Source organism: Amia ocellicauda, chromosome 18 (genome assembly GCF_036373705.1).
Source record: "Amia ocellicauda isolate fAmiCal2 chromosome 18, fAmiCal2.hap1, whole genome shotgun sequence".
NCBI classification, from domain to species: Eukaryota; Metazoa; Chordata; class Actinopteri; order Amiiformes; family Amiidae; genus Amia; species Amia ocellicauda.
This window is the reverse complement of record NC_089867.1, coordinates 24,516,473-24,540,157: the sequence shown is the minus strand read 5'-3', so window position 1 is coordinate 24,540,157 and position 23,685 is coordinate 24,516,473. Positions and strand designations below refer to the sequence as shown.

The 23,685-nt window shown below is 49.2% G+C and overlaps 1 protein-coding gene across 6 annotated transcripts in view; it reads left to right on the top strand.

Annotated features, from left to right (window-relative positions):
• The window catches only part of LOC136713478 (pleckstrin homology domain-containing family G member 5), a 69,168-nt gene that overhangs the window by 33,385 nt on the left and 12,098 nt on the right, over positions 1–23,685 (top strand). For 3 of the 6 annotated variants that reach the window (XM_066690573.1, XM_066690576.1, XM_066690574.1), the window contains 6 exons: positions 5,414–5,555; positions 5,663–5,762; positions 6,043–6,133; positions 6,847–6,938; positions 7,154–7,290; positions 8,733–8,899. In XM_066690573.1, the coding sequence (XP_066546670.1) occupies positions 5,414–5,555; positions 5,663–5,762; positions 6,043–6,133; positions 6,847–6,938; positions 7,154–7,290; positions 8,733–8,899 (729 nt within the window). Of the gene's footprint in view, positions 1–5,413; positions 5,556–5,662; positions 5,763–6,042; positions 6,134–6,846; positions 6,939–7,153; positions 7,291–8,732; positions 8,900–13,307; positions 14,861–23,685 lie in introns of those variants that run through there. The other 3 variants (XM_066690575.1, XM_066690578.1, XM_066690577.1) reach the window with 2 other exon arrangements.

The window sequence follows — 23,685 nt, the reverse complement described above, 5'->3', positions numbered from 1 at the left end:
GAGCTGAGCAAGGCGATGAGATCAGGCTTCAAAGGGTTACAGCTAATTACCAGCCTGCCTTGACTTGAAGGGGTATTCAGCAGCAGAATACTTTACTTGGTTTATTTTTCCACGTTCCTCCTTTCTGGTCCTCTCATATCCCTTGGTGTCCATTTCCTAGCGTTAAGACGGTTATGGTTTCTGCTTCGATTTCCCTGGAGCTGGAAAAACAATATGACCCAGTTGGATCAAATTTCTCCCTGAAAAGTAAAGACTTGAGTAAAATGTCCCTTGATGTCATACATTTGATGCAACGTGGTGTAAACGTACAACAACCAAGCCAGTCTCCCCAGTTGGGGTATGTATTTGTTGATCTGGAAGCAGAAGCTAGTGTGGAGGATGAGAGAGAATATAATTTTGTCTCACTTATTAGGAGCACACAGTCAGATCCATGCCTGTTAACTACAAGTTGTGCCAAGAGACCTAATTTCTTCCCCTCGGCCTGTCTCACGGTTTCCATGTGTCCCTGTGTCCCTGCTTCGTGATTTGGTGGAGTAACATGGCGAAATGTGAAGCAGTGCGATGCGCTCGGTTGTAGAGGCTTCTGTTACAACCTGTTGATCACAGAGAACATCAGCTTTCCATTGCGTTCTCGTTTCCGCTCTCTTCGTGTTTTTAGTTTGTTGTTCTTTTTCCCTTTGAGCTGTTTGGATGTGTTCGACTGCGGGGCAGAGGAGAGAGTTACGCATCACTGTGAGATAATTCCGGTGAAACCGAGCAGGCCTGCATCATCGCTGTAAGACCCACGCATGCTCGACGGCACATTACTACACACGGCTGTGGGCTGAGTGTCAGGTGTGAGCACACTGGGTGATGTTATCATTCTTAGGGGATCTTTTGCAATCCCTGACTGGCTACTGCACATAGTGTCCACAGTCCAAGTGACTACAGTACATGTAGCTACTCATTTGTATTCAGTTGTTTAGTGATAAATATATAGAATCAGACTCTACTACATTTTTGTATCCACCTCATGTGTGACAGCCTGCCTGGTATTCAATGCTGGGCTACACATGGTCTTTAAATCCTTATCTTCCCACTGTCTGAGCCAAACTAAAAATACCTTTAGCCCTCATCTGTCCAAATTACCCCGATCAAAACTTCTGACTTCTGGGAGGCTGAATTTTGTTTTCTTTTGTTATTATTTTTTGGTGCCCTGGAAGCTTATCTTCATCTTCTTGTTGACAGTCAGAGCCAAGGTCTTCTCTGGCAAACCCCCAGCTGCCCAAACCCACTGTCATCCCACTCCATTTCAATCCCACTCCAACATCTGAACATCAGTCTTCATGAGGAATGAGCAGGTTGGCCTTGTGGGGGCGCTGCGCTGTGCTGTGCTGTGCCACAGTTAAGTCATGGCCATAAAAACTGGCCAGACTTCAATAACCTGCACAGAACTCGAGTTACAATCTACGACCGGGTGGGGGCGTCATCTGTTGATTTGGCTTAAGCTGTAGATGTTAACTTTTGCCATTTATAGACCCCACCAGAAGCCGATTCCTCTATTGGAATGACTCTCGGAATTAGGTCATTCTTCTTCACACAGAGAGGCGTCACAGTCTGAACAAACTCCCCAGCGATGCGGCTGAAGAGACAATTTGGGAACATTCAGAAACAGACTGGATAGGATCCTTGATCACTTAGTTATTAATGGACACCAAACGAGCACGATGGGGCGAATGGGCTCCTCTGGATTGGACACTTTATGTTCTTATGTCCTTCACCTCGGCTCTGGATCATTTGAGAACCTTCCGCCTTATTGCTTTATGTAAAGAACTCAATTTGCCTGTACTTGAACATTTACTTCTGTTCAGACACCCAACTAACCATGGTCAGCTGTTTTTCTCTTAGGATGTGGCTGGGGGGGGCTTAGGTGCTGGGTGTCAGTCAGCTTTTGTTTGTTCAGCTGGTCTTTGCCCACTAGCCCGGGCTTTCTCTCCGCTGCCAGCCTGAAACACAAAACCCAGGCTAGTCCGCCCCACCGGCTCTCTCCCACTTTCCCTCCCTACGGCCAACGCGCTTGAGCCATTTAATTGGCAGCGGCTGTTGTGCAAATCGTACCACTGAAGCACAACAACAGTGTTGATGTTAACTTCCCACATAGGTTTGTGCAAATCTGCCCGATGTTAGGCAACAGCCCGGGCTGCTGGCTCACTGACAGCACGGCAGAGTGTAAAACCAGGACGGGACCGCCATGCTGAGCAATGGGACCTGTCTCTGACATTCCCTCCGCTGGTGCGGCCGCAGGGCTTTTTGCCCACCATCGACACGCTCCATTTCAGTCACAAAGAGACACGTGGGGGCCAGCAGTGGAGATCAGCGAGGGAATCTGCTCTTTTTGCTTTTGTTTTTGTTTTTTCACCCCCCCTGCAGTCTTTGAAAACGCTGCCGCCGGCATAAATAGTTTGTTTGCGAGCCAGATTGGGAGGCAGAATTGGATTTTACAGTGAACAGCAGGTCTGAAATCAGCTGACGTCGCACTCTCTGGCTGGGCGACTTTATGGAAGACCTCGAGCAAATCTCATTACAACTCACCAGCTGAGGCATCTTCTATTAGTGTGCTAACGATAATAAATAACATCGATGGCGCTGACGGCATTAGTCACCCGTTTCAATTCACACATACGCCACTTCTTCTGAACTTTCTCCGTGGTGTTTGGAACGACGTGCCGCTCTGTAAACACGGCGCTGTGTCTTCAGACGTCCGTTCGGTCACTGTCAGACTAGTTTATTTGTTTTGGCGGCCTGGCTGGATTTTTGCAGCCCGGTGTTGTGGATGATGGGATGGGGACGCCCACTGTCTGCTTTGCCTTCCTCGGTGATAGTCTAAATAAGGCTCCCCTGTCTTTTTATTTATTCATTTAGGGCTGAAACCTCCACGCCTGTTTTTTTTATTTTTATTTCTCATAGCAGCCTGTTTGAAAAAAGATGCCGCAGTTTCGAAACGGCATAAAAACAACAACCCTTCAAACCCGTCTCGCTTAATACAAGATAACTGCTTTAATTGAGATACGGTTAGGATACGGTTACATGCGTTTCAGGGCGAGCAGGTTGGCACATGAAATGAGAGCAAATAACAACCCTTACAAACTGGGAGCCCTTCTAGAATTTCACTAAACAGATCGGAGTACATTGTTGGCGCTGTGCGAAACATTGCACACAAAACGGGCTGAACACTACTTTGCAACAGTGTGTCGGTACAGTAGCAGGGCTGGATGAATGATCGGTTTTGTCTTCTCTTTTTTTGTATTTAAAAAGAAACCCGGACAGATTATTGCGCTGAGGCATCTACCGTGCTCTGTGTGTAGTTGCCATCCACGTACAGTACGACCACTCACAGACCCAGACTGGTTTTACCCCAGAGCCATTCCCTAATCTCCTTTGTCTGTGGGGGGTTGACCAAGCAGAGGGAACTGGTAAAGCAGATTAGGAGGCATTATTGTTTAAAAAGCTGTCTTCCCATCTCTCCCCCCGAGCGCCCAACCTCGTCCGCGCTTAGCCTGGCTAGACACGGAGGGGACCGGGTGAGGGACAGGGGATTAGCTGCCCCCGGGGTGGGGATAGCGATAGGGTTAAGTCTGCGTAAATCGACAGTAGACACCGGACCACAACGATGGACCTTCCCATCCGGTCCAAGGTCCAAGCCAGATGCTTCGAGACCTGCCTATACCTGCACTCCTGGTCAGGCGGTCGCCAATTAATGGAGCTGCCAAAAATCCCACACTGGCATTAGCGGGAGGATCTGGAGTTTAAAGGTCCCTGGCGGGCAATGTGCATTACAGTTAAAGTTTTCATTTCTGCAGCAACCAAACTCCGGGAGGAAGTTATAAAAACGTGGGAAAAACAAAGGTTTGTACATCTAGGCAGTAAGAGCAAGTGGGCTCGTGTGTGTGCGTGTGTGAGTGTGTGTATTTGTGAGTCTCTGGGCGTGGGTGTGGGCAGGGGTGGAGGCCAGCGTTGACGAGGACCTCTGGCATGGACCTGAGCTCCTTGCGTCTCTTCAGGAGCGCACATGGCCACAGGGACAATGACAGGAAATGCATTAGTGGGGCGTCCATTGTCTCCCTCCACACATCCCCACTTCCTGCCTGTGAGGCTTGCGTGGGGGGGTGCGGCTGGAAATGCGAGCCCAGCTTTAAGAGATGGTTGAGATGGTTGAGTCGGTTTTATCTAACAGAGCTGGAGTGGAACCTGTAAGTGAAAACGCGACTCCTCACCCCCCGAGGACATTTAAAGGAGTCATTTCATCTGGACTTTCTACCCGGGACTTCGGCTAGATTCTCAGTAATCTGTGTCTGTGTGCAGCTCAGGCTGGTGAAGGCCTTGGGCTCGCAGGGTTTACGGTGGAGAGGTGAGGCCTGCTTCCTGTTTGTAGAAGTCAGATCCGCTGCTGTGTGTGTGACAATAGTACAGTGTGTTTGTGTTGTATCTCATTTTGAGGTAAGAGGTTTAATCTGCCCTCCTTCTGCTGTCTGGACAGGACAGTCTGAAGATCTCGGGGGATCAAGAGAGATGCCCTAACTCTGCTTATATAGAGGTTCAGCAATCAAAGTGCATTATGGGAGCAGCAGTGTTCATAATACAATCCTGCAGTCTCTACTATTTTTTTCACTGTTGTTTTTTTCACCAGTTTTTAGTTCAAAATTGAATGAATACCCCAGTGCACACTTTAAACGGACACTGTTATAGTGTATCTCTGTGTACAACGTACTGAAAACGCCGGTCCTGACTAAATAACACGGGTTTCAATGAGGAATCACTCAGCGTTTTCATTATTATATTGTTTAACATAATGTAATGGTTTACATAGTGCCCTGGGGTACGTTATAAGTGGAGTGCACCTTTAATATATTCTTGAATATTTGGAGTTTATCTGCTGTGATGCTGACGGCAGTATACATCAGTATTTCATATCTACGATGGTTCTGCTTTCATTCACTTTACTGTCTCCTGTTGACGGAGAGAAATTAAATCTTGCCGAACCCGGGCACTTTCGGACAAACAGCATTGAGTTGAGGGTTGTCTGTAGACTGTCGCTTTATCCTCAGTACTGCATGCGTATATACAGTTGTGCACTTGAGGCAATTTCCTTTGCAGAAGGAATTTTATAAAATAGACGTATGCGAGATGTAGCAGACAGTAGTACTATCTGGTAGCGTGTTCTTCCGGGCTGGCACAGATGCAGCTGCAGAAAGCTGAGCTGTTTATCAAAGACAAGCTTATTGACTCCGAGCAGAGCCTGCTTAGTAAGGCAGGGCTCGGCGGCAGGGCTTTGGCCCCTCTCGGTGGCTGCGTCGGGTCCCTGCGGCAGCCTGCCCTGGGTGGGGGCAGCGTGGGCGATGATCTGAGCTCACCTGTCCCTCTCCCCTCTCCGCAGGTGTGCCACCACCCCGACTGCCAGGACCTGAACAGCAAGAGCCCGCTCAACCTATGCGAGTCATGTGACTCCCGCTGCCACCAGAACGAGACGGACGCCATGCACTTCGACCGGCACCCCCGTTTCGACCTGCAGCCGCAAGGTACTCCCCCTGTTACCCATCCCACTTGCCCCCTCTGCCACCCGCCTCTGTTACAGCTGAGGTGGCTTCTGTGCATCGGTGCGTTACACCCTCTCTCTCTCCTTCAGGTTCGATCCTGGCGCGCAACGTGTCCACGCGCTCCTGCCCCCCCCGCACCAGCCCTCCGTCGGACCTGGAGGAGGAGGATGGGGGGGGTGATGACAAGGGGTGAGTTTCTTTCCCTCATGCCTGTGGGGAGGAAGTCGCCAATACATAGGAATCCAAATCCCATCAAACACAGCTGTATAGTTCCAGACACCTACAACTCACTGTGTACAGTAGGACTCCCTACTGCATGAAGGCACACTTGAGGTTCTGCCCTCTTTTGTTCTAAAATGTAGCCTTTACAGAATGAATGCTTACTCTTAGAGTATAAATAATGACATATCACTGTGTGCTGTTCTGTGGGGGTGAAATCCTTAAGACTGAATGCTGTTTCTCCCCGCAGGGATCACAAAGCGACCGGGATTAAGCTGACGAAGAAGAAGCCGCGACGCCGGCACACAGACGTGAGTTCGGGCCCCTCACACACACCTAGGGTGATTATAGCTGCGGCCTCAAAATCTGTCATTGCTGACCTGTTATTAATTGAAAAAGTCACATACAATGCAAAGGTGGAGATGAGCTTGTGAGTAAAAGTCCCGCTGCATCTTTTCCTTCACAGAATTGTAAAAAAGGGAAACCTAGTGCAGGACTCATCCATCTCTCAATCACTACAGATCACAAAGTAGTAGAAGCCCGATGAATCCTAAAAATAAGAATATTACACAGTACATATAAACACTAAGATTATATCTATTTTAATGTGTGTTGAGTCAGTGTGATTTCAGTATAGATATAAATAGAAATCTCTCTTTTCAAGCCGTTTTAAATACAGCTGCCCCTGTGAGGTCAGACGCCGCAGTCTTGGAATTGCTCTCGCCGCTCCACATCGTAATTTCCCAGAACCCAATTATTCGCAAAGCGATTGTTATCTAGCAGCTGTTTTTTCCCCCGGTGTGAGGAGAGCCATCGCCTGCCTTCAGGGAAATGGACATTTCCTCAAGAGCCCTGCGAGTCCAGAAAACAGTCTTGTGGTCTTTTTACTGGAATTCTCTGTGTTTCCGAGAAATCGCGGTGCCTCCTTTGGTCGGACTGTGTACAGTTGTGTGTGTGGTTGTGTTGCACATGTTTGAGAAGTATTGTCAGCACATTTATGAATACATTTATACATATGGTCTGTATGTGACAGGCTCTGTGTCGCCCCCTGCAGGACCCGAGCAAGGAGTGCTTCACCCTGAAGTTCGACCTGAATGTGGACATTGACATGGAGATTGTGCCGGCCATGAAGAAGAAGACGCTACGGTGAGGGGAAGCAGGGGCAGAATACTGGGGACACTGGGGGTGTCCTTTAGATCTTAGTCTAGTATAAGAGATTAAAGATGAACTGTTCATTTGAGTTACACACTTGGTGTCTCTCTGTGTGTGTCCGTGTGCATTTGTGTGCGTGTGCATGGAAAACCAACTGGCTGGTCCTTCGAACGTGTGTTAGCATCTATTTTTTATTTTTTTTCTCACAGGGAGGTCCTGGGCCCCGTGTTCGAGCGCAAGGGCATCAAGCTTTCCCAGGTGGACCTGTTCCTCGACCAGTCCAACACCCCACTGTCCCTCAACTTCGAGGCCTACCGCTTTGGGGGCCACTACATCAAAGTGAGAGGTAGGCGCTGGTGAACCCAGGACCGGGGTGTGTGAGGTGATCAGACGTGTGCGTGTGGGTATGGCCCCCGCTAAGCTCACCCGCACATTCTGTGGGCATCAGGCGCTCGGAGGCGGACGGTGATGTCACTTCTGATCGGATTGGTGTCTGATGTCGCACTCCAGCGCAGTGCCCTTATCTGGATCAACGAGACCGATCCGAGTCCAGCGGCTGAGGTTTCCGCGCAGTCCAGGGGATGATTTTGGAGGGGGTCCGTGTTCGGTGTGCCTCAGGGGGCCATCTGCGTCAGTCGTGCTTTAAGGCTGATCAGAGCTCCGTGACTAAACTGGCTTTATCTTCCGCCATTGCCACAGAATTTGGCGTGTTACAACGAAGTCTAAAAAAAGAAATATCTAAATAAAATAATAACCATATAAAAAAATGCAGCGATTACATTCTCTCTGTGTCTATTCCCTCTTTCCTGCCACACCGCCTTGCCTGTACTTGTCCAAAATCCCCAAACGCTCCCTAGTCTCTCGCCTTGCGCCTCCCCCCCACCCCCAGGCAGAGTAGTCAGCGCCCATCTTAAGAGGCAGCTCTTCTCCGTTCAAGTCTCAACAGCCTTGTCTGGTTGAGGTTAGGCTGTCTGGGGCGTTTTGGGTGCAGAAGCAACTCCGTGCAGGTGAGTGGGCCCCCAGACAGGCCTGTGATGGACGTACACGTCTTCATTTGCCCACCGTGAATTGCTCCTCTCTCCGCACACTCGTCCCATAAGGAGCCCATTCATCCGCCAGGTGAGTGGAGGTGAGCGGTGCGAGCTGGAGGCGTGGTGGGCCAGGGTGGCGTCTCTCCTTGCACAATCTTCTGACACGCAATGGGGGCGTGTGAGGTGAGCTAGTCCTACGAGACATCATTGGATTAAGCCTGAGCCGCGGTGAGCTACTGATCTTAGCGAAGGATCCCATGGACGGCTCTGGGGGGGTTTGGGACGGGCGGAATCCGTCTACCTCGTCTCCTACATTCTCAAACGGGGAACATACTAGAATGAGATCTCTGAATCGCACTGGTATACTGGCTGCACGATATAATAATTGCATGAGTAAACCGCCCAAATCAATTTACCTGTCAGTCGATCGGTCGTTGATAGACAGCTTTGTTAGATTTGTCAGATAGTTGCCAGTGTAAATGAGCCGTGAAACAACACACAATCACGGCGGAGTACGGCACGATCAAGAGCCATACTAAAGATCAAACAAAATCAATAAAATGCAACTACAGAGAAAGTTATTTTAAATGGTGGTTCTTCTGGGACAGAAGTGTGCTGTACTGTAGGTATGTGGTTCAACATAAGCAATTCGTTCTCCTCTCGTTTGTGGCTGTTTCTTGACTGAGGGAATCGAAGATCTGATTGGTTGTTTTGGATCTATGTATTTTATTAATCTCTCTCTCTCTCTCTCTCGTAGCGAAACCTGGAGACGAGCTGAAGGTAGAACAGGAGGTGAAGGACCTGCGCTCCCTCAGTCTGCCCAACATGAAGCCCTCGCCCGGGCAGTCCCCTTACATCCTCTCCCCTAGCATCGACCGGCTGGAGCACGGCTCTCTGGGTCGCCGGGACACCGTGGATCTGCTGGTCAGTCAGAGCACTTTGCCCCCTTCTCTCTCCCTCTCTCACCTTTTTTTCCCCTCACCCTTTTACACGTTTACTCTGGTAAATGTACCACAGCAGTTATACACTTTTAAGGTGGCTTTAAATATTTAAATAAGGCATGTATACCACACCAGCCCTTGGTTTATTCATGGTAGAGCGCAGTAAAGCACAGTGACGCATGTGGAAACCACAGGAAACCACAGTAAAACTATGGTACAACCACAGTAAAAGTGAAAAACAACCCTATGTCCAATTACCAGGAAAAACTTGCATACAGCAGCATTGCGGTCAGGTTTCTTTAAATCTTACAACAAATCTTACAATCTTCACACCTTCCTTCAGACTAAGCTTCATGACGAGATGTGCCGGCGCTTTTCCTAACCTCCTGAGCCAATTACCTCACATCGGCCCTCGCTGTCGTGGCCTGGCAGCTCCGGTGCAGCCTGGCACACTAGTTGGCACACAGCCGCAGCCTCGCTCAGATTATCGGCCGGGGATTGACTCTTGCTTTCCCATAGCTCTTCCACAGCCACGAGGTATCTACACCGAGTGTCTGCAGTGGGCTCTGCACCGTGCACAGGTGTTGGTGTCTGCTCCTCTTTGTGCTCGGGGTGGTATTTGCCTAGCGGGACTTGCTGTTGGCGTAGAAGTTATCTCCATCTTTCGGCACATTCTTGTGACCGTTTGGTTTGTTTTCTTCCCCACAAACACGCAAGAAAACGAAACGGTCAGGCTGTCGCAAGGGCTCTCCGCCGGCATGTCGTAAACAAGCTGATGCCCCGCGGCGCTGATGGGCAATGCGTGTCCGGGCGCGATGCCAGCGCACAGGGGATTAGCAGTGGCGGAGCCGCGTGTGGAGCGGAGGACATGTTTCTGCTGCAGTCGACGTGCACAGACCCGGCCTCGCTGTTGCTGCAATGTGGGAATTCTTCCGCGGTGAGGCGGGAACCACATGACTTAGCGGGGCAGCGTGGGCTGGAGTCGGGAGATGTCCATGATTGGTTTTCCGATTCCAGCTAGTTTCCTACTAACCCCCCCACAACCGTAATGAGAGCATGATGGTTAAAAACAAGAGTTAAAGCATCCAGTCGCATGGATTTGATGTTTTCCAGTGTGACCACAAATAGGTCAGAGTATTATAATGAAGTTGGCTGGGAAGTCAACAGCACTCGTTGCTTTTTCAGATGGGATTTCTTTATTTAGGCACAGACAGTCACGCCTCAGGGGGCACAACTACGGCCAACACCACACTGGGGTTCACTCCACACCACACTGGGGCCCCAACTGACTAAAACCCTGCAAAACCCCCACTATATATCCCTGACTACACGTGACCAACGGCAGGTCCAACCCCCCTGCCAGTAGTTCACCTATCCCTGCTCGTTCACCCTACGTGACTACACCCAATGAACCAATCACATAACACAACAGAAGCATGATAGGAGCTCAATTGAGCAGCGACCCTCCCACAATCACAAGCACAGTGTCCTGGCACTCCTGTTGCATACGGCATATTCCTACTCCGCTATGCAAGAGGAACTAGTCCCCAACAGGACTCATCACATACGGTTTGCCCTGTTACACCACACACGTGTTACCAGACGAGGGCGTACCCTCCTGACACGCTACAGTATCAAAGGGTAGCTGATTACATTTTAAACTTGCATTTCAAATTGGGTGTTCCTCAGAGTTGAGCAGTCTCGGGGACCCTCAGAAAAGACAGCATGCCGAGATCACAGATCACACCCCGTACCGTCTCTCAGTATGTGTGTGGCCTGATTTTCTTCACATGCGTTTTTCCACATGACAGTGTCAGTGCGCTATGTCTGATTGAGTGCTCTTCTCCTTTTGTTTTCCTTCTGCGCTCGAGGGGGTTTTGTCCGGATGTCTCACTACTGCAGCGTGTCGGGGCTGGCTATGTTTTTCCTAGGAAGGTTTGTTTATTGAATTTTTTTTTTTTTCCCTGACGATGTTGTGATGTCAGGGCTTGTACTGAGGGGTGGTTTTCCCGTGACACACCAGAGAGACAGAGAGAGAGAGAGAGAGAGGGAGAGAGACAGACTCAGTTCCTGGGGGATTGGTGACGGAGTGGAGGATCGCTGTGTGGAGGATTGCTCCTGTCCCAGCAGGCGTGGGGGGGGGTGATTCACTGCGACTCACTCCCAGGCCCCCGGCGCTGCAGAGCAACACAAACCCAGCTGATTCACCCCCTGACTGACTGCAGGGCCCCACGAGACCGAAACGCTGCCTTCGACCCTCACTAGACTTGTGTATCACAATATCATTTGCCTAAAATAGCTCATCGCCGAGAGACTGAAGTGTCCTCTCACGCTCGTCCGTGACTCACCGTTTTCGGTGGTTGTCATTGCTTACGGGAAAGTCTAGCCAGGATTACAGAGAGTATCATCATTTATTAAAAATGTAATAAATAGAAATCCTATAATTAGTTTGTTGCCTTATGCGAGTTTCATCTGTTACATTGGTCTATGGAGTTGTACACTTTTAACATGGTTTTTGCTGTAGTTTTACCATAGTTTTACAGCGTCTACCTATGTTTTTTTACACACCTTCACTGTAGATTATTAGAATACCAAGATAGGCCATGATCAATATTCCTCAGGCATATTTTCTATGGTAGCTCCTGGTTTATTCATGCTTGGATGTGTGTAAAGGCATGTTAAACCCGTGGGAAACACTCGAAGGACAAGTTAAAAGTGCAAAAATGCTACGGGAAATAGCCCGGCATCCGTGTGTGTAAGTATCATTTGGTCATGTGATCTACACCACAGTCCTAGTGAGTTAAGTGTAACTTTGTCACTCTGGACACTGAGAGGTTATCTAAGCAGCGTGTGTGTGTGTGTGTGTGTGTGTGTGTGTATGTAGGTGGGGAATGCCAGCTAGCTTTGCAGAACTATTTGACCTCTCCGCGAACAGGCAGCTGGGACTAGTAGTTGTGAGAGTGTGTCTCAGGTTTCCAACTGTACGTGTGGTTGTGGTAGTGTCTGGAGGGCAGGGTGTGTGAAGGGGCCATCCCCTTGAGTCGAGCTGTCGATCAGATCTGTTTGCATACTGGATTTGCATGCGTAGGCCCGAGAGCCATGCCGTGCGTTGCGGGGAGGCTGTACTGGGAGCGAAGTCCAGCAGTGCCCGGCCGAGACCGTTCTGTGTTTTTGTGAATTTGCTTCCTCCTGCCTGTCCACGGTGACCTTGCCATGAGAACGCCACTGCAATCCCTCGGTGCCGGGCGAATCACTGCCGGTGCATCCTGGGTAACAGAGTGGGGAAGACGTGCCTGATAGAGAGAGGAGCTTTTCCTACATGATCAGCTCATCTACAGTGTTTTTTCTCTTTCCACATCTGGCATTTCTAGTTAAATTCATGTGCATTTTCTTAATAAATTGGGACATAAAGATCAATTCTGTATATGAATATATTAACATGCTAAGGGAAGAAAAGTGACTTAAAGCTTATTGCTCGGAAGTGTCCATTTTAAACCCAATAATTCTTGCTGATAATACGCTGAGAATTCAATGAAAGCAGGACAGTGTGTTACTGATACATTCAATCGAGGTATAGCTTAACTAAAACCCATGTTTTCAACCCAACCAGCTCCTAATAATGTAATAATGTGCTTCAAAATCATTACTGACTGCATTTCAAACTCTTGTCATGTTCCCAAAGAGGGAGTTATTGATTCTGTGCCATCGATCAATGCTTTTTTAAATTGTATCTGTTTTTTAAGAGGCACTAGAGCCAAGACATGCTGCCCTACAAACCATGCGTGCACTGCAGCTCCGGGACTCCTTTTGCAGAAGAGATATACATCCAACTCTGAGAGGCACAAAGCGCAGGAACCATTATGCACAGAGCTGGGGAGTGAAGGTGGAAAGAGGAAGTTGCCTGTGGATAGGAACTGCTGCTTTGATGTGGGTGACGAAAGAGTGAAAGCTTTGCTCTTGCAAGTAGCCGTACCTGTCGAACGTCCCGTGAATGAATGCCATTGTGCTGCACGGACGGACGGGGCTGTTCCCAGCTGAAGGGTTGTACAACGTGCTGATAAGGCCAGCTTATATTGAACCTGGGCAGAGATAAGACCTCACCTGGGCTCAGTGTGGGAAAGTGTGTGGCAGGGACAGAGACTGCGGACTGAGTTGGACCCGTGCGCATTGGCCAATCTCCGCTGAACCGACGCCAAGTGCTCTTTGCCCCTCAGCGGCCCTGCCGATGGGGTGTAAAAAAAAAACACAACAACCTAGAGACGGGCGGGGTCAAAGGCTGGGGCCGGCGTGTGCGTGTGGTGGCAAGGCTCCACGTGTGCACAGGAGGGGGGGAAGTCGGGATCCGAGCAAGGCAATTAGGCAGAATGAGGCAGCCGCGGAAATCAGTTTTGCATATTCCCTGACGAGTGGCGGTGTAGTCAGCACTGCCAGCAGACGGGGAGAGAACAGGAACGACGGCGGACAGCGAGCAGAGAACCCCTTCCTGTTCTGCATGTCGAGTCCGCGGGAGACCGGCTGTGCGGACGTCGCCTCTGGTCACGGACGACGCTGGTGAGGACGCCCTAACAACGGCCCTCCCAGGAGCTTGTGGATGCTGTGTTCAGCCGGGCACGAAACCAGTTTTCTTTTTTTCTCCTCCAACAAGCTGGCAAAGATCAGAGCAGTAATTGATCGTGCGCCAAAACGACATCAGACGGGTACCCCACAGGAGGCGTGCTGTCCCTGGACTAGGCGATATTTGTCACCCAACCGAAGGAGCAATAACTGGATTATTGGTGAGAGCGATTACCTGGTGAATTAGATTGATTAACGCAGCCAGTGTGAGGCTGAAGCAGCTGGAGTCCTGGCCTCTCTCGGGTTGCAGAATACTTATCCGTCTCAGCAGGGGAATCCCCACCAAGCTTGGTTTACTTTCTTATTTGTCTTGTTTCTTTCCGCTTAATTATTGACTCGACTCCTGTCAGTTTCACTCGGAGAGCAATGCGCCCTCTGTTGGCCAGATTGCTGACAGGTTTCCTTTGTAAGATGTGCGTGAATCCCACTTCTGCACTGAAAGCTCAGGTATCTGCAGTTGGATTTGTGGGCAGGATTTAATACTATATTTTTAACCTAACTTTAAACCTTTTTAAAGACTGCAAAGTGCTTTTCTTGCAGCAAAATAGAAGAGCTTTTCGATGGTGTCTGTTCTGTCACGTACACAATTTTATGACTGGACTGCAGGATCTTTTGCCACATTGGTCTCTAAAGTGGAAGAGGACTTCTAGCACTTTTCTGTGACCCCTTTACTGTCGGTGGATGCGGGAGTGCGTTGCCACATCTTTAACCTCACATTGTGGACGGCCAGCTCTCAGGAAGTAACCCTGCTGTACGAGGCGGAGAGTGGATCTTGTGGGAATTTGTGGATGTGTAGGATTCCCCTGTTGACGGGGGACGACCAGTTCCATTTGCTGAATTCCACGAAACTCTTCCAGTGGGATCTTCCCGATTCCTGAGCTCCCAAATTTCTCTGAACTCTGTCAGTTTCAAGGAAATGGAAAGGGCGAGAGCTGGAGATAGCGCTTGTATCCACCCGGAGGAGTCTCTGGGGGCCAACCGAGTCTGAGAGAAGGCGGGGGAGAGAGAGTTAAGTGCGAGGAGGGAGTACAGTTTTAGGAAGGAAGAAAAAATGTTGACATCCCGCCACAAGAGCTGGCATTTACCCAGGAGCCCGTCCCAGCCCTCCGTGCAGGGCAGTGTGCTGACCCACTTCTGCTCCCTGACTGACCTGACCCTGCTGCAGACCGGAGACCCCCCACACATGGGTCCCAGGCGGGGTCTGGTGGCCGTCCGGGTCCAGGAGTTTGGAGGGGGGCTCATTTCCCCCCCGGCCCCTTCCCGACCCCGCTTCTTCTCTTCCTCGAGCAGCTCCGGCAACAAGGAGAACGCGAGGAAGGAGAAGATTAAGGTAAAGCTGCCGTGAGGTTCCTGGAAGCGGCCCCCCGCAGGCTGCACTGTGTTCTGGGTTTAATCTGCTGTCCTTGAATCGGAGGGATCTCTGCATAATGCACAGAGAGGAGAGGGTGAATGGAAATGATTTTGTCAGGTTAATAAACTAGGCAGAAATCCAGACACCCTCTCCAAGGGGTCGCCATGTATACACAAGCTTTGCAAATACTGGAGTCTGTGTGCCGGTCTGGTCAAAATCAATGTCAGAAGACATTTGAGTGCTTGTGACCCGGCTGATGATGACACAATGATTAGTGTACGCAAATCTTTGTCACTTATGTGGTAGGGGCTCTTGAACTTAGCCACCATTTTAAACGGGGTGTTAGTAGGACCTGGGGTTTCCCGGTTTTAGATGTGGTTCCCCAGCCTTTTTCTCGTTCGGCCGCTCCCTAAGAGGTCAATCCTGTTAGTTACTTTGTGTCGCTCTAACAATGCCTCGTGTTGCTCTTTTTGCTTCGAATAACAGTTTTTGTCATTCAGACCCATATCAGTGGGATACTGTTATCAGTACTTAATGTAGAGGGTTATTGGCATCTTACTGTGATGAGGTAAAAACTAGTTACTCAACAGTTACTGAATAACTTTCAATATAATATGTGTATATATGTATTTTGTTTTGTTTCTATATACCCGATTTATATAGCAGTAGGTGCTGAATAGTCATTTAGCCGGTGCTGTCTGGGGTCTATACTGTTCAGACGTGTTGCTTTAGTAGAGGGGAATGCCCAGCGCCAGGGTTCAGTCCAGCTGTGACTGGGGCGGTGAACCGAGAGGACACGTGCAAATCACGGCCGCCTGTGCCAGCCTGCACTATGACAACCAAGCCATTGGTTCTGCTAATTAGATCAAAGGTTATTAACGATTGCACCACATCGCTGATCGCTGGAGTGTATTCTGCCAGTCGGCACAGACGCCTCGACTGCATTGTCTGGTAACTGAAGTCGGAGCTGCATCTGTGTCTGCTTCGCTCATGAAATGCTTCTATAAACGTTAAGTAGATCCATCTATACTATATTAAATGCTGAAACGCAAGCATCCCCTTTCTGCCCACCAGATGTACACACTCAACTTGTGTGCAGAGGCCCTCTATATATACAACGGAGCTGCCTTCAAAAAGAGAACACAATTGTGAGGAATCAAATGCAAAGCACCAAATGGAGCAGGCACAAACACACCAGTATGCGAGAGCAAGGCCTATGCAGTGCCTGATATACACAATATCTCTTCAGTACAAACCACATTCACAGCTGTTTTGGTTGTAGTTTATCTGTGAGAGTCCATCAGCCTATGTTTTATCAGCTGCATTCAAGGTCCAACAAAACACAAGTGTTTTTCGTGGCCTCAGGACACCAAATGCCATCACTCATTCTGAGAAAATTCAATCAATCCTGCTTAAGGTGGAACAAAAGATCGCCTCTGCTCGATTTCCTCAGGCAGGGAGCGAGAGGCAGCCTCCTCCAAACTCGCACGTCTCTCTCCAGCTTATCTCACTCTCACTCACACTTGTCCCGGACCAATTCAGCTTTCTGTATTCAGACTGAGGGCAGATAAGACCTTTTCATATTTAAAAAGTGACAGTGGTCTGTCTTTAGTCTCCGTCAATGTATTAGTTTTCTTATACAAACGATATTCCCCTGCTTTTGTTCTAATGACGGTTTGAGTAAGAGTTTGCGGATGTGGATGAATGACTAATATAGAGGGACTGAACTGTGCTTATTGTTAATTTCGTAGTTTTTTTTTAAGCTAATTCTTTTACAAACAAACCTGGTGCCTGATCTGTATTGACTGCTTACTTTTACTAGTTTCAATGAGCCATTTCTTATCCCCTAAAGTCAATAAGGTTTGCCTTCAAACTGCCTTTATCTGTCGAGTTCCCTTTTTTTTTTATATATATATATATTTAAACAATTGAAAGTCCATAGGAACTGAAAACTACCTCAAAACCCAGAAACTGCAAAACGCAGAAGTCGTCAACTGTGTGGAGTTTATTCCTGCCCCTGTAAAAGGAGAATCCGTCTAAACTTGGGTGTGTCCGTTTAACAAAGTGATCCAGACACGTTGACTAAGGGTGGAGACCAATTAGGCTTAATGTGCAATTAATGCATGATCATGACCTGGCAACCAGCACTGTTCAGGTACATGCAAATGATGGCCTGCCTTTTGTGTTAGAGACGCTTTTAATTGATTGGACACTGTTATAACGTGTGCTTTGAGTGTCTGGTCTTTTTTGTTTTAACCTGCTCTGTCATTGTGATTGATCCTTGCACACAACAGACAGACTTAACAGAACAAGGATGAGATGTTGTCACTGTGTGGCATGCTAAACTGTTCCTATACAGTACACCACAACGTAAAATACATCACACACAAGATGTATTCTTAAACGTCATCCCACGGGACTCCCAACCACAAGTTGAGTCCGTCGACTATAAAAAAAACGGCAACACACAAACGCGTTTTTTCCCTTTTGTGTGCAGACGCCTTTATCCAAGGCGGCACGGGGTATAATCGATACCAACCCATTCAGAATACATCCACGAGACGGTGGAGTAATAATAGGGACTAGAAACGATCTCAAATTTGACAAACAGGTGTGGTCGATGGAGGCGCCATGCCGTTTCAACAGTGGCAGGCCTGCAGGGCAACTGGCGCTCGGTTCCCTTTGTTGTGCCACTCGGGCTGCTGGGTATTTTTTTTTATCCGATGGGATGAACTAGGCGGAGAGGGAGGGCGCTGTGGCTGGTGTCTGGAGGCCCACACTCCCTCACCTGTGGCCCCGGGTCCACCCAGAGCCCAGCTCGTCCAGTGAGGGCCAGGGGGGAGTGACCGCAGCGGGGAAGATGGGGGCGGGACAGGTCAGGGTGTCAGCCCTGCAGGACACTGATTTACTGTGAATCTGGGACTGCAGAGTTCAGACACGAACTGTTCCAGTCTGTAGTGGATGGAGGATTTCACTGCTGTTGTTGGACTTATTGGACCCGTGCTGCCTCACTTGTAGTTTAATGTCTTAGTACTTAGAATATCCTGTAGAGGCAATCGTTCATCTTTTTTAGTTATTTGACCGGAGGGGAACAGCAGCTGAAGTGTCCCGGGAACTTTCTTTTTTTGCGGCCTCTTCTCGGGCCCGGCTCAGCCCAGTCTCCCCCGGTGGCTCTGATGAAGGAGAAGGGGGCAGGGGGCTCCGTCCAGGAGGATTCTGCGGTCAGGTGGCGTCTCGGCCACCTGTCGGGTTGGCGCAGCTGGGACCTGCTCCACCTGATCACCGAGAGCGAGCCGGAGACCTACCGGGCCCATGCGCAGGATGGACCGCCGGCACAGTGCGAGGTGAGAGAGGGAGGGAGGTGGCTGTGGATAAAGCAGGTGCATCGAGGCCAGGAGTGATGTAGAGTCTATCGCTATCGCTATCTGGTACAAAACAGCGACAAGCCAGCAACGCTAAAGTATAATTAACATTCATTCAGATATTTGCGTGTCGGCTCACGGGTGACATTTGAAGAAGGGTAGCTGTGCATGTTTGGTCTTCGGGGTTGAAGTGAGGAATTGACGCAGACTGACGGGTTCTCATTCACACACGGAGAAAATAAACAAGTGGTTTTATGAATGTGAACAGTAGCGTAAGATCTATAGCAGGTAGATTTGTACACAGACAGCAAATACAGCCTGTACAGTGTGTGCACTTATTAATGGATATAAATAGATAGATCGTATAACAAACCGGTCCTTGAAATTGAATGTGTTTTGCTGAATGACTGTTGTCTTGGCGTGCTCTGGAGTGTTAGTGTTGTTTATCTTGTGCGGACAAACGTAGCTGTACTAGGAAGCGTATCTGATGATTGCCTCGTGATATGAGTGTAAAGTAGCGTTTCTGAAAGGGCCGAGGCATCCGTGTGGGGCGCAAGGACGACAGCTTTTCCACGGGGGCTGAAACAGTGTATTTTCACTCGGTTGTGTAGGATTGTACCGTGCCTTTGCCGTTCACTTCTGTTTACACACAGCCTTGCAAACCGTGCCGAACTGCCTGAGGAAGGAGAGTTTTGAGGTCTAGACAGATGACACCGCTGTGTTTTTTTTTAAGTTTGTTTTGACTCCACACAGAGAGGAATCCCATTGTCTCACTTCATTGTGAGCTTTTCCTATGAGTCCATTGTGATGGCTTTCCATGTGAGCATATTTCAGGTAGGAAATAACAGGGATATGAAATACAACAGACTTATAAGCCTATTGTTTCGCTGGGAGCCCCGACGCAAGAGGAAGGAATGAAAGAAGGCAGCGAAACTCGGAGGTGTTGAAAGTCAGGGCGCGAGGGGGTTGAATTTGAAGGCACGTTGATTGCGAGTCGGCTGTGGTGTCGGTTCGCAGGGATCTAATGATGGTCACACCCACAGAATCGCTGCGTCTCATTGTTGAGCACTCACATTTATCTGTTGGTCTCAAGATTATCTAGGCTATCCTAAATGCATCTAAGTGAGCTGTTTTGATGTTGATTTGATTGCTTTTCTTTTCTTTTTTGGGTTTGTTTTCCACCCAAAACACCCAAATCCTTTTGTGGTCAGGCAGGCAAGATAATCTTTTCAAATCTGCTCGTTTTGAAATGTAATTTTGATTCCTGCTTCCCCTTTACTGGCACCAGATGAAAACTGATTGGGTTTTCATTCCTTTTTTTTTCCATGTGTTATCGGGCTGCACTGCCCTGTGAGCGCCGGTGGAAAGTCTTAGTAAGCCTTCTGCAAACAGTGGCTCAGTTTGTTTAAAACAAAAAGCAATAACCTTCGTGCCTTACTGAAGCACGACATGGGAGTCAAGTGGAGTCGGTGACATGGGGGTTGTGTGTTTTGTGTGTTTTTTCTTATCAGGAGCTGGAAAGTTTATATCGAAACTAAATAAAACTAAGTGAGTCTTTCCTGCTGATATATTTGTTCGGCATTTCTTATTTTGTATACCCTGATTAGTTAATAATATTAATAAAGTTGATGGCTCCCAGTCTGTTATGTTATGTCGGTGTGGGCACGAGTGTGAGCATCCCGAGGGCTGCTGGGAGACTGTCCTCGCACCCTCAGTCGAGAAGGATGAGGCTGCTTATCTCCCAAATGGCAACAATAGAAGCTGTCACTGCTTTGTCTTTATTTTTTATTTTAAAGGTTTTCATAGATCAAATAAGGGTCAGGCTAGGGAAGACAAAAGAGAGAGACTGATATATATATATATATATATATATATATACCTACCACACGTTTCACGTGTCCTGTACTATAGCGTGATTGTCTAACTGTCCCGAGTGGTTACCGCAGCCTCCTGTTGTAACTGCACTACTCTACTGCACTATACTGTACTGTTACTGCACAAGCCTTCTGCACCACAGGGAATTCAGCTTGAGCCCCAGACATCTTGAGCAAACCAACACCTGGTCTGTGCAAAGGGAGATCCGGTTGGGAACAGTGCCGTGCCGACAGGGAGCTTGGTTCATTAGATCCCAATTAGCATCCAAGGAGAGAGCGCTTGACTGGAGGGCAGAGCTCGTTACCTGCTGGAGCCCTGGTGATGCTCTTGCCCCTGACAGTGTGTGTTACCTGCACTGAGCTACTGCATTTCCTATTTTTCCATCCTTTCCGGGAGGTGAATTCCGAGTTGTTGACACCGTAGTTCAGCCCATAAGCCTCTGGGAGCTGCTCAATTACGTTACATACTCACATGTTCAGGAAAATGGGATGGTGGCTCAAGTGAACTACTCGGGGCCCGCGAAGGACAGGGTGCGAAAGCCCCAGAGTGTCCCGTAAAGAAAACACAGGGAATTCCAATGTAGGATTTAAAAGGGGAACTCCACGGTAATCCGAGCAAGGAAACGTGGATCATGACGCCCACAGTCAGTCAGTTTGTTGTTTGTTGTGATTCGTGGGTATCTTTAGACGGCTCTTGTGAAAAATGGGAGTGTGGCGGTTCAGTGACACGGCAGTCCCTCTGGGGAGGAAAACAGGCGTGTGTGTGTGTCCTGAGTGACTGAGATTGAAAAGGCTTTATTTATAATGAAGGGGTGATCAGTTTATTATAACTCACCCAAGAAAATGTGTTTAATAAGCGGAGATCGAGATTACGGCTGGGGTGGGACGAGGAGGTGACTGGGGGTGTGGGGGAGGATAAAGCAGGAAACGAAAGGGAAAAACAAACCACAGCAAAACAAAAAAAAGTTGCTGCGTGAGTTCAGGCCTGGCCAGCTCCACGGGCAGGTTTCCAGGCCCCGCCCCTGTATGCAGATCAGGCCCCGCCCCCCCAACCCCCGGTTCGACACAATGGGGCAGGATCCTCGGGTTGCCATGACATCAGCGCAGTCCCTCTCGGCAATGCAGCCAGCCGGAGCTCAGTTGGCAGAGATCAGTGGCAGAGAGCGCGCAGTAATTGGTGCTGACATTCCCAGTGCCTTGTGGGGAGGATGTGCCTGCCGGGATCGTGGTGTTCAGTTCGCCCCGGGGACCTGCTGCCCTGAACGCTCGCACGGATCCCTAACCCACTCTGGAGTGAGGAAGCCGCTGTCACTGTAGGAGTAGCCTGGGAGCGTGGGATTAGACAGGAGCTGGGAATCGGGGACTTGTGCAACACTGGATTGTGTGTGAGAGAGAGCGGGGATCCAAAAGAGGCAAACTCCAGTGTACGGTATCTGTCTGCACCATGGCCCATGCTCCTTGCTGAAGAGTCACGATGGTGTTCAGTGCTATTGACCTGCCTCTGTCATACATGGTGAGTAGAGTCCTCTCCTCTCATTCCCCCTGCTATGGAGAATGTGTCCGGGATTTTTCTTTCTTTTTCTTCTCGCTGCCAAATGGAGAATGACGAGTAGTGTCTGTGTCTGTTCATACTTTGTGCCAGGGTCTTCCCAGTTTGTTTCGGGGGTCTCGGGTTGCTCTCGGGTCGTGTGATCTCTAGAACAGGTCCTGCTTTTATCTGGTCATTACTCAGTGCCGTCTGTGTGTCTTTACTGGTTTTGTAAACGTGATTCTGAAAAAGTGCCTTTGTTTTGAAGACTTTTGAGAGCAAAACCCTGTGCAGAGACAACATACACCCCGGCGTGTCCGAATAGCAATCCAGTCGTTGCCACATCGTAATCACATCTTTACACATCAGATTAGCCGAGAGGAGCACACTGCCCTGCTTGGGGACGGTCCAACTTGTTTGTCTTGATCCTGTTTGCTGTAACTCTCCATTCATGGCTATTAAAAGTCTCCTCGGCCGCTCTTCCTTCCCTGTCCACTTCCCTGCACCTGTGGTCTTTGTGAGTGCGTTGGCCGGGATCGCTCGGAAACCGCCCCCCCGATCAAAGGTCCCCGGGCTCTCTGGGGGGCTGTTAGCTTATCGCGTTGTGCAACAGCTCTTGGCCCGGGCCGCTGGGGCACTCATAAAAATAGACTGGAAAGCCAATGTCCCTTTCCAAACAATTCCAATCACACTCTGGGGGGTGGGGGGTGGGGATACCAGCCAGGAAGTATATATCAAGGAGGGGGAAGAATTGCTGACAATCTTGTTTTATTTTCTGTTTCTGCTCCCCTGGGTGTTGTGTTCATGCTTGATGGTGACTTTTTGTCATGGGCAGTTTTGTTTTTTAAATCTAAAGTGCACAGATATATCCGAACATCCTGCCCCCGTCTCGGCCCCCTGACTGAGTAGAGAAGGGACACTTCACATCTGTGAGCTGCCTCCCAAATGGGCACTGCCGCCCCATATAGGGATCCTGGGCCCTGGTACTGATTGTCGCCGGTGCATTTCAAAGGCATGCCGATCGCACCTGTCGGCACAACGGTCCCTCCTGCCCGCATTGACGCAGCACCCGGGATCCCTCTTGCTCCTCGTGTTTCCCTGTCTGTGACTGGATTACCTCGCTGCCTGCCCTAAGCTGATCAGACCTGCTGTCTGAGAGGGGGATGATCTTGAGCCATTCAGCTTTCCCCCTCTCCCCTTCTATCTCTTATAGTCTCACATATCTCTCTCTCCCTCCCTTTCCCCCTCCAAAGGCTGCTTCTAGGTTTTGAGTACGTACACGTTTGTTCCTACTCCCCCCTTCGCCCTGCATCCAGTGATTAAAAAAAATGTGTGCTCCTCCATCCCTACTTTTGTTTCTGTCTGCTTTCTTTCTGTCTTCCTTTTTTAAATTTGTATAAACAATTTATTTTGCCACTAACTGCTCCAAGACCTCCTGTCTGCTGACCTCCTACTCAGTGTCAACGTGAGCATCAATACATCACGGGCAGAAAGAGATCTTCAGGGGAAACATGTAAACACTAGAACTGAGCCAAATACATGCTAGTGTGCAGCCGGTAATGTCTAAAAAAGATGAGATCATCAGGAATTGAGAGTTTCTGAGATCCTAATACTTAATTTGTATGCCTGGCGTTACTTAAATGTTTCTATGTTGTGCTTGCCTATAATTTGAAATCCACTCTCTCGCAAGGTGCTCTGCCTCCTCACGAGGTGCTAATTCCCTAATACGCTCCACTTCTCCGGAGACGCTTAGCGCCCTGTGCAGGTTCGAGCACCGCCAACGATCGGAATGATGCCGTTCAGGACGCCCGACAGAGGAACAGGCTCGACATGTTTGTGTATCTTTCCGATTCAGTACCACTCTCTCCCAGGCGGATTTCCCTGAGCTTGGTGGGGCAGCAGAGTCTGATAGGGGCTGATATGTGGGACGTGAAATGGGCATGTGAGCTCAGGAGCCACGCCAAGCTCCCTGCAGCTGACTCTATGAATAGGAAACCTCTCCATTTCCCTCTCTCTCAGTGTGACTGTCTTCCTACACTT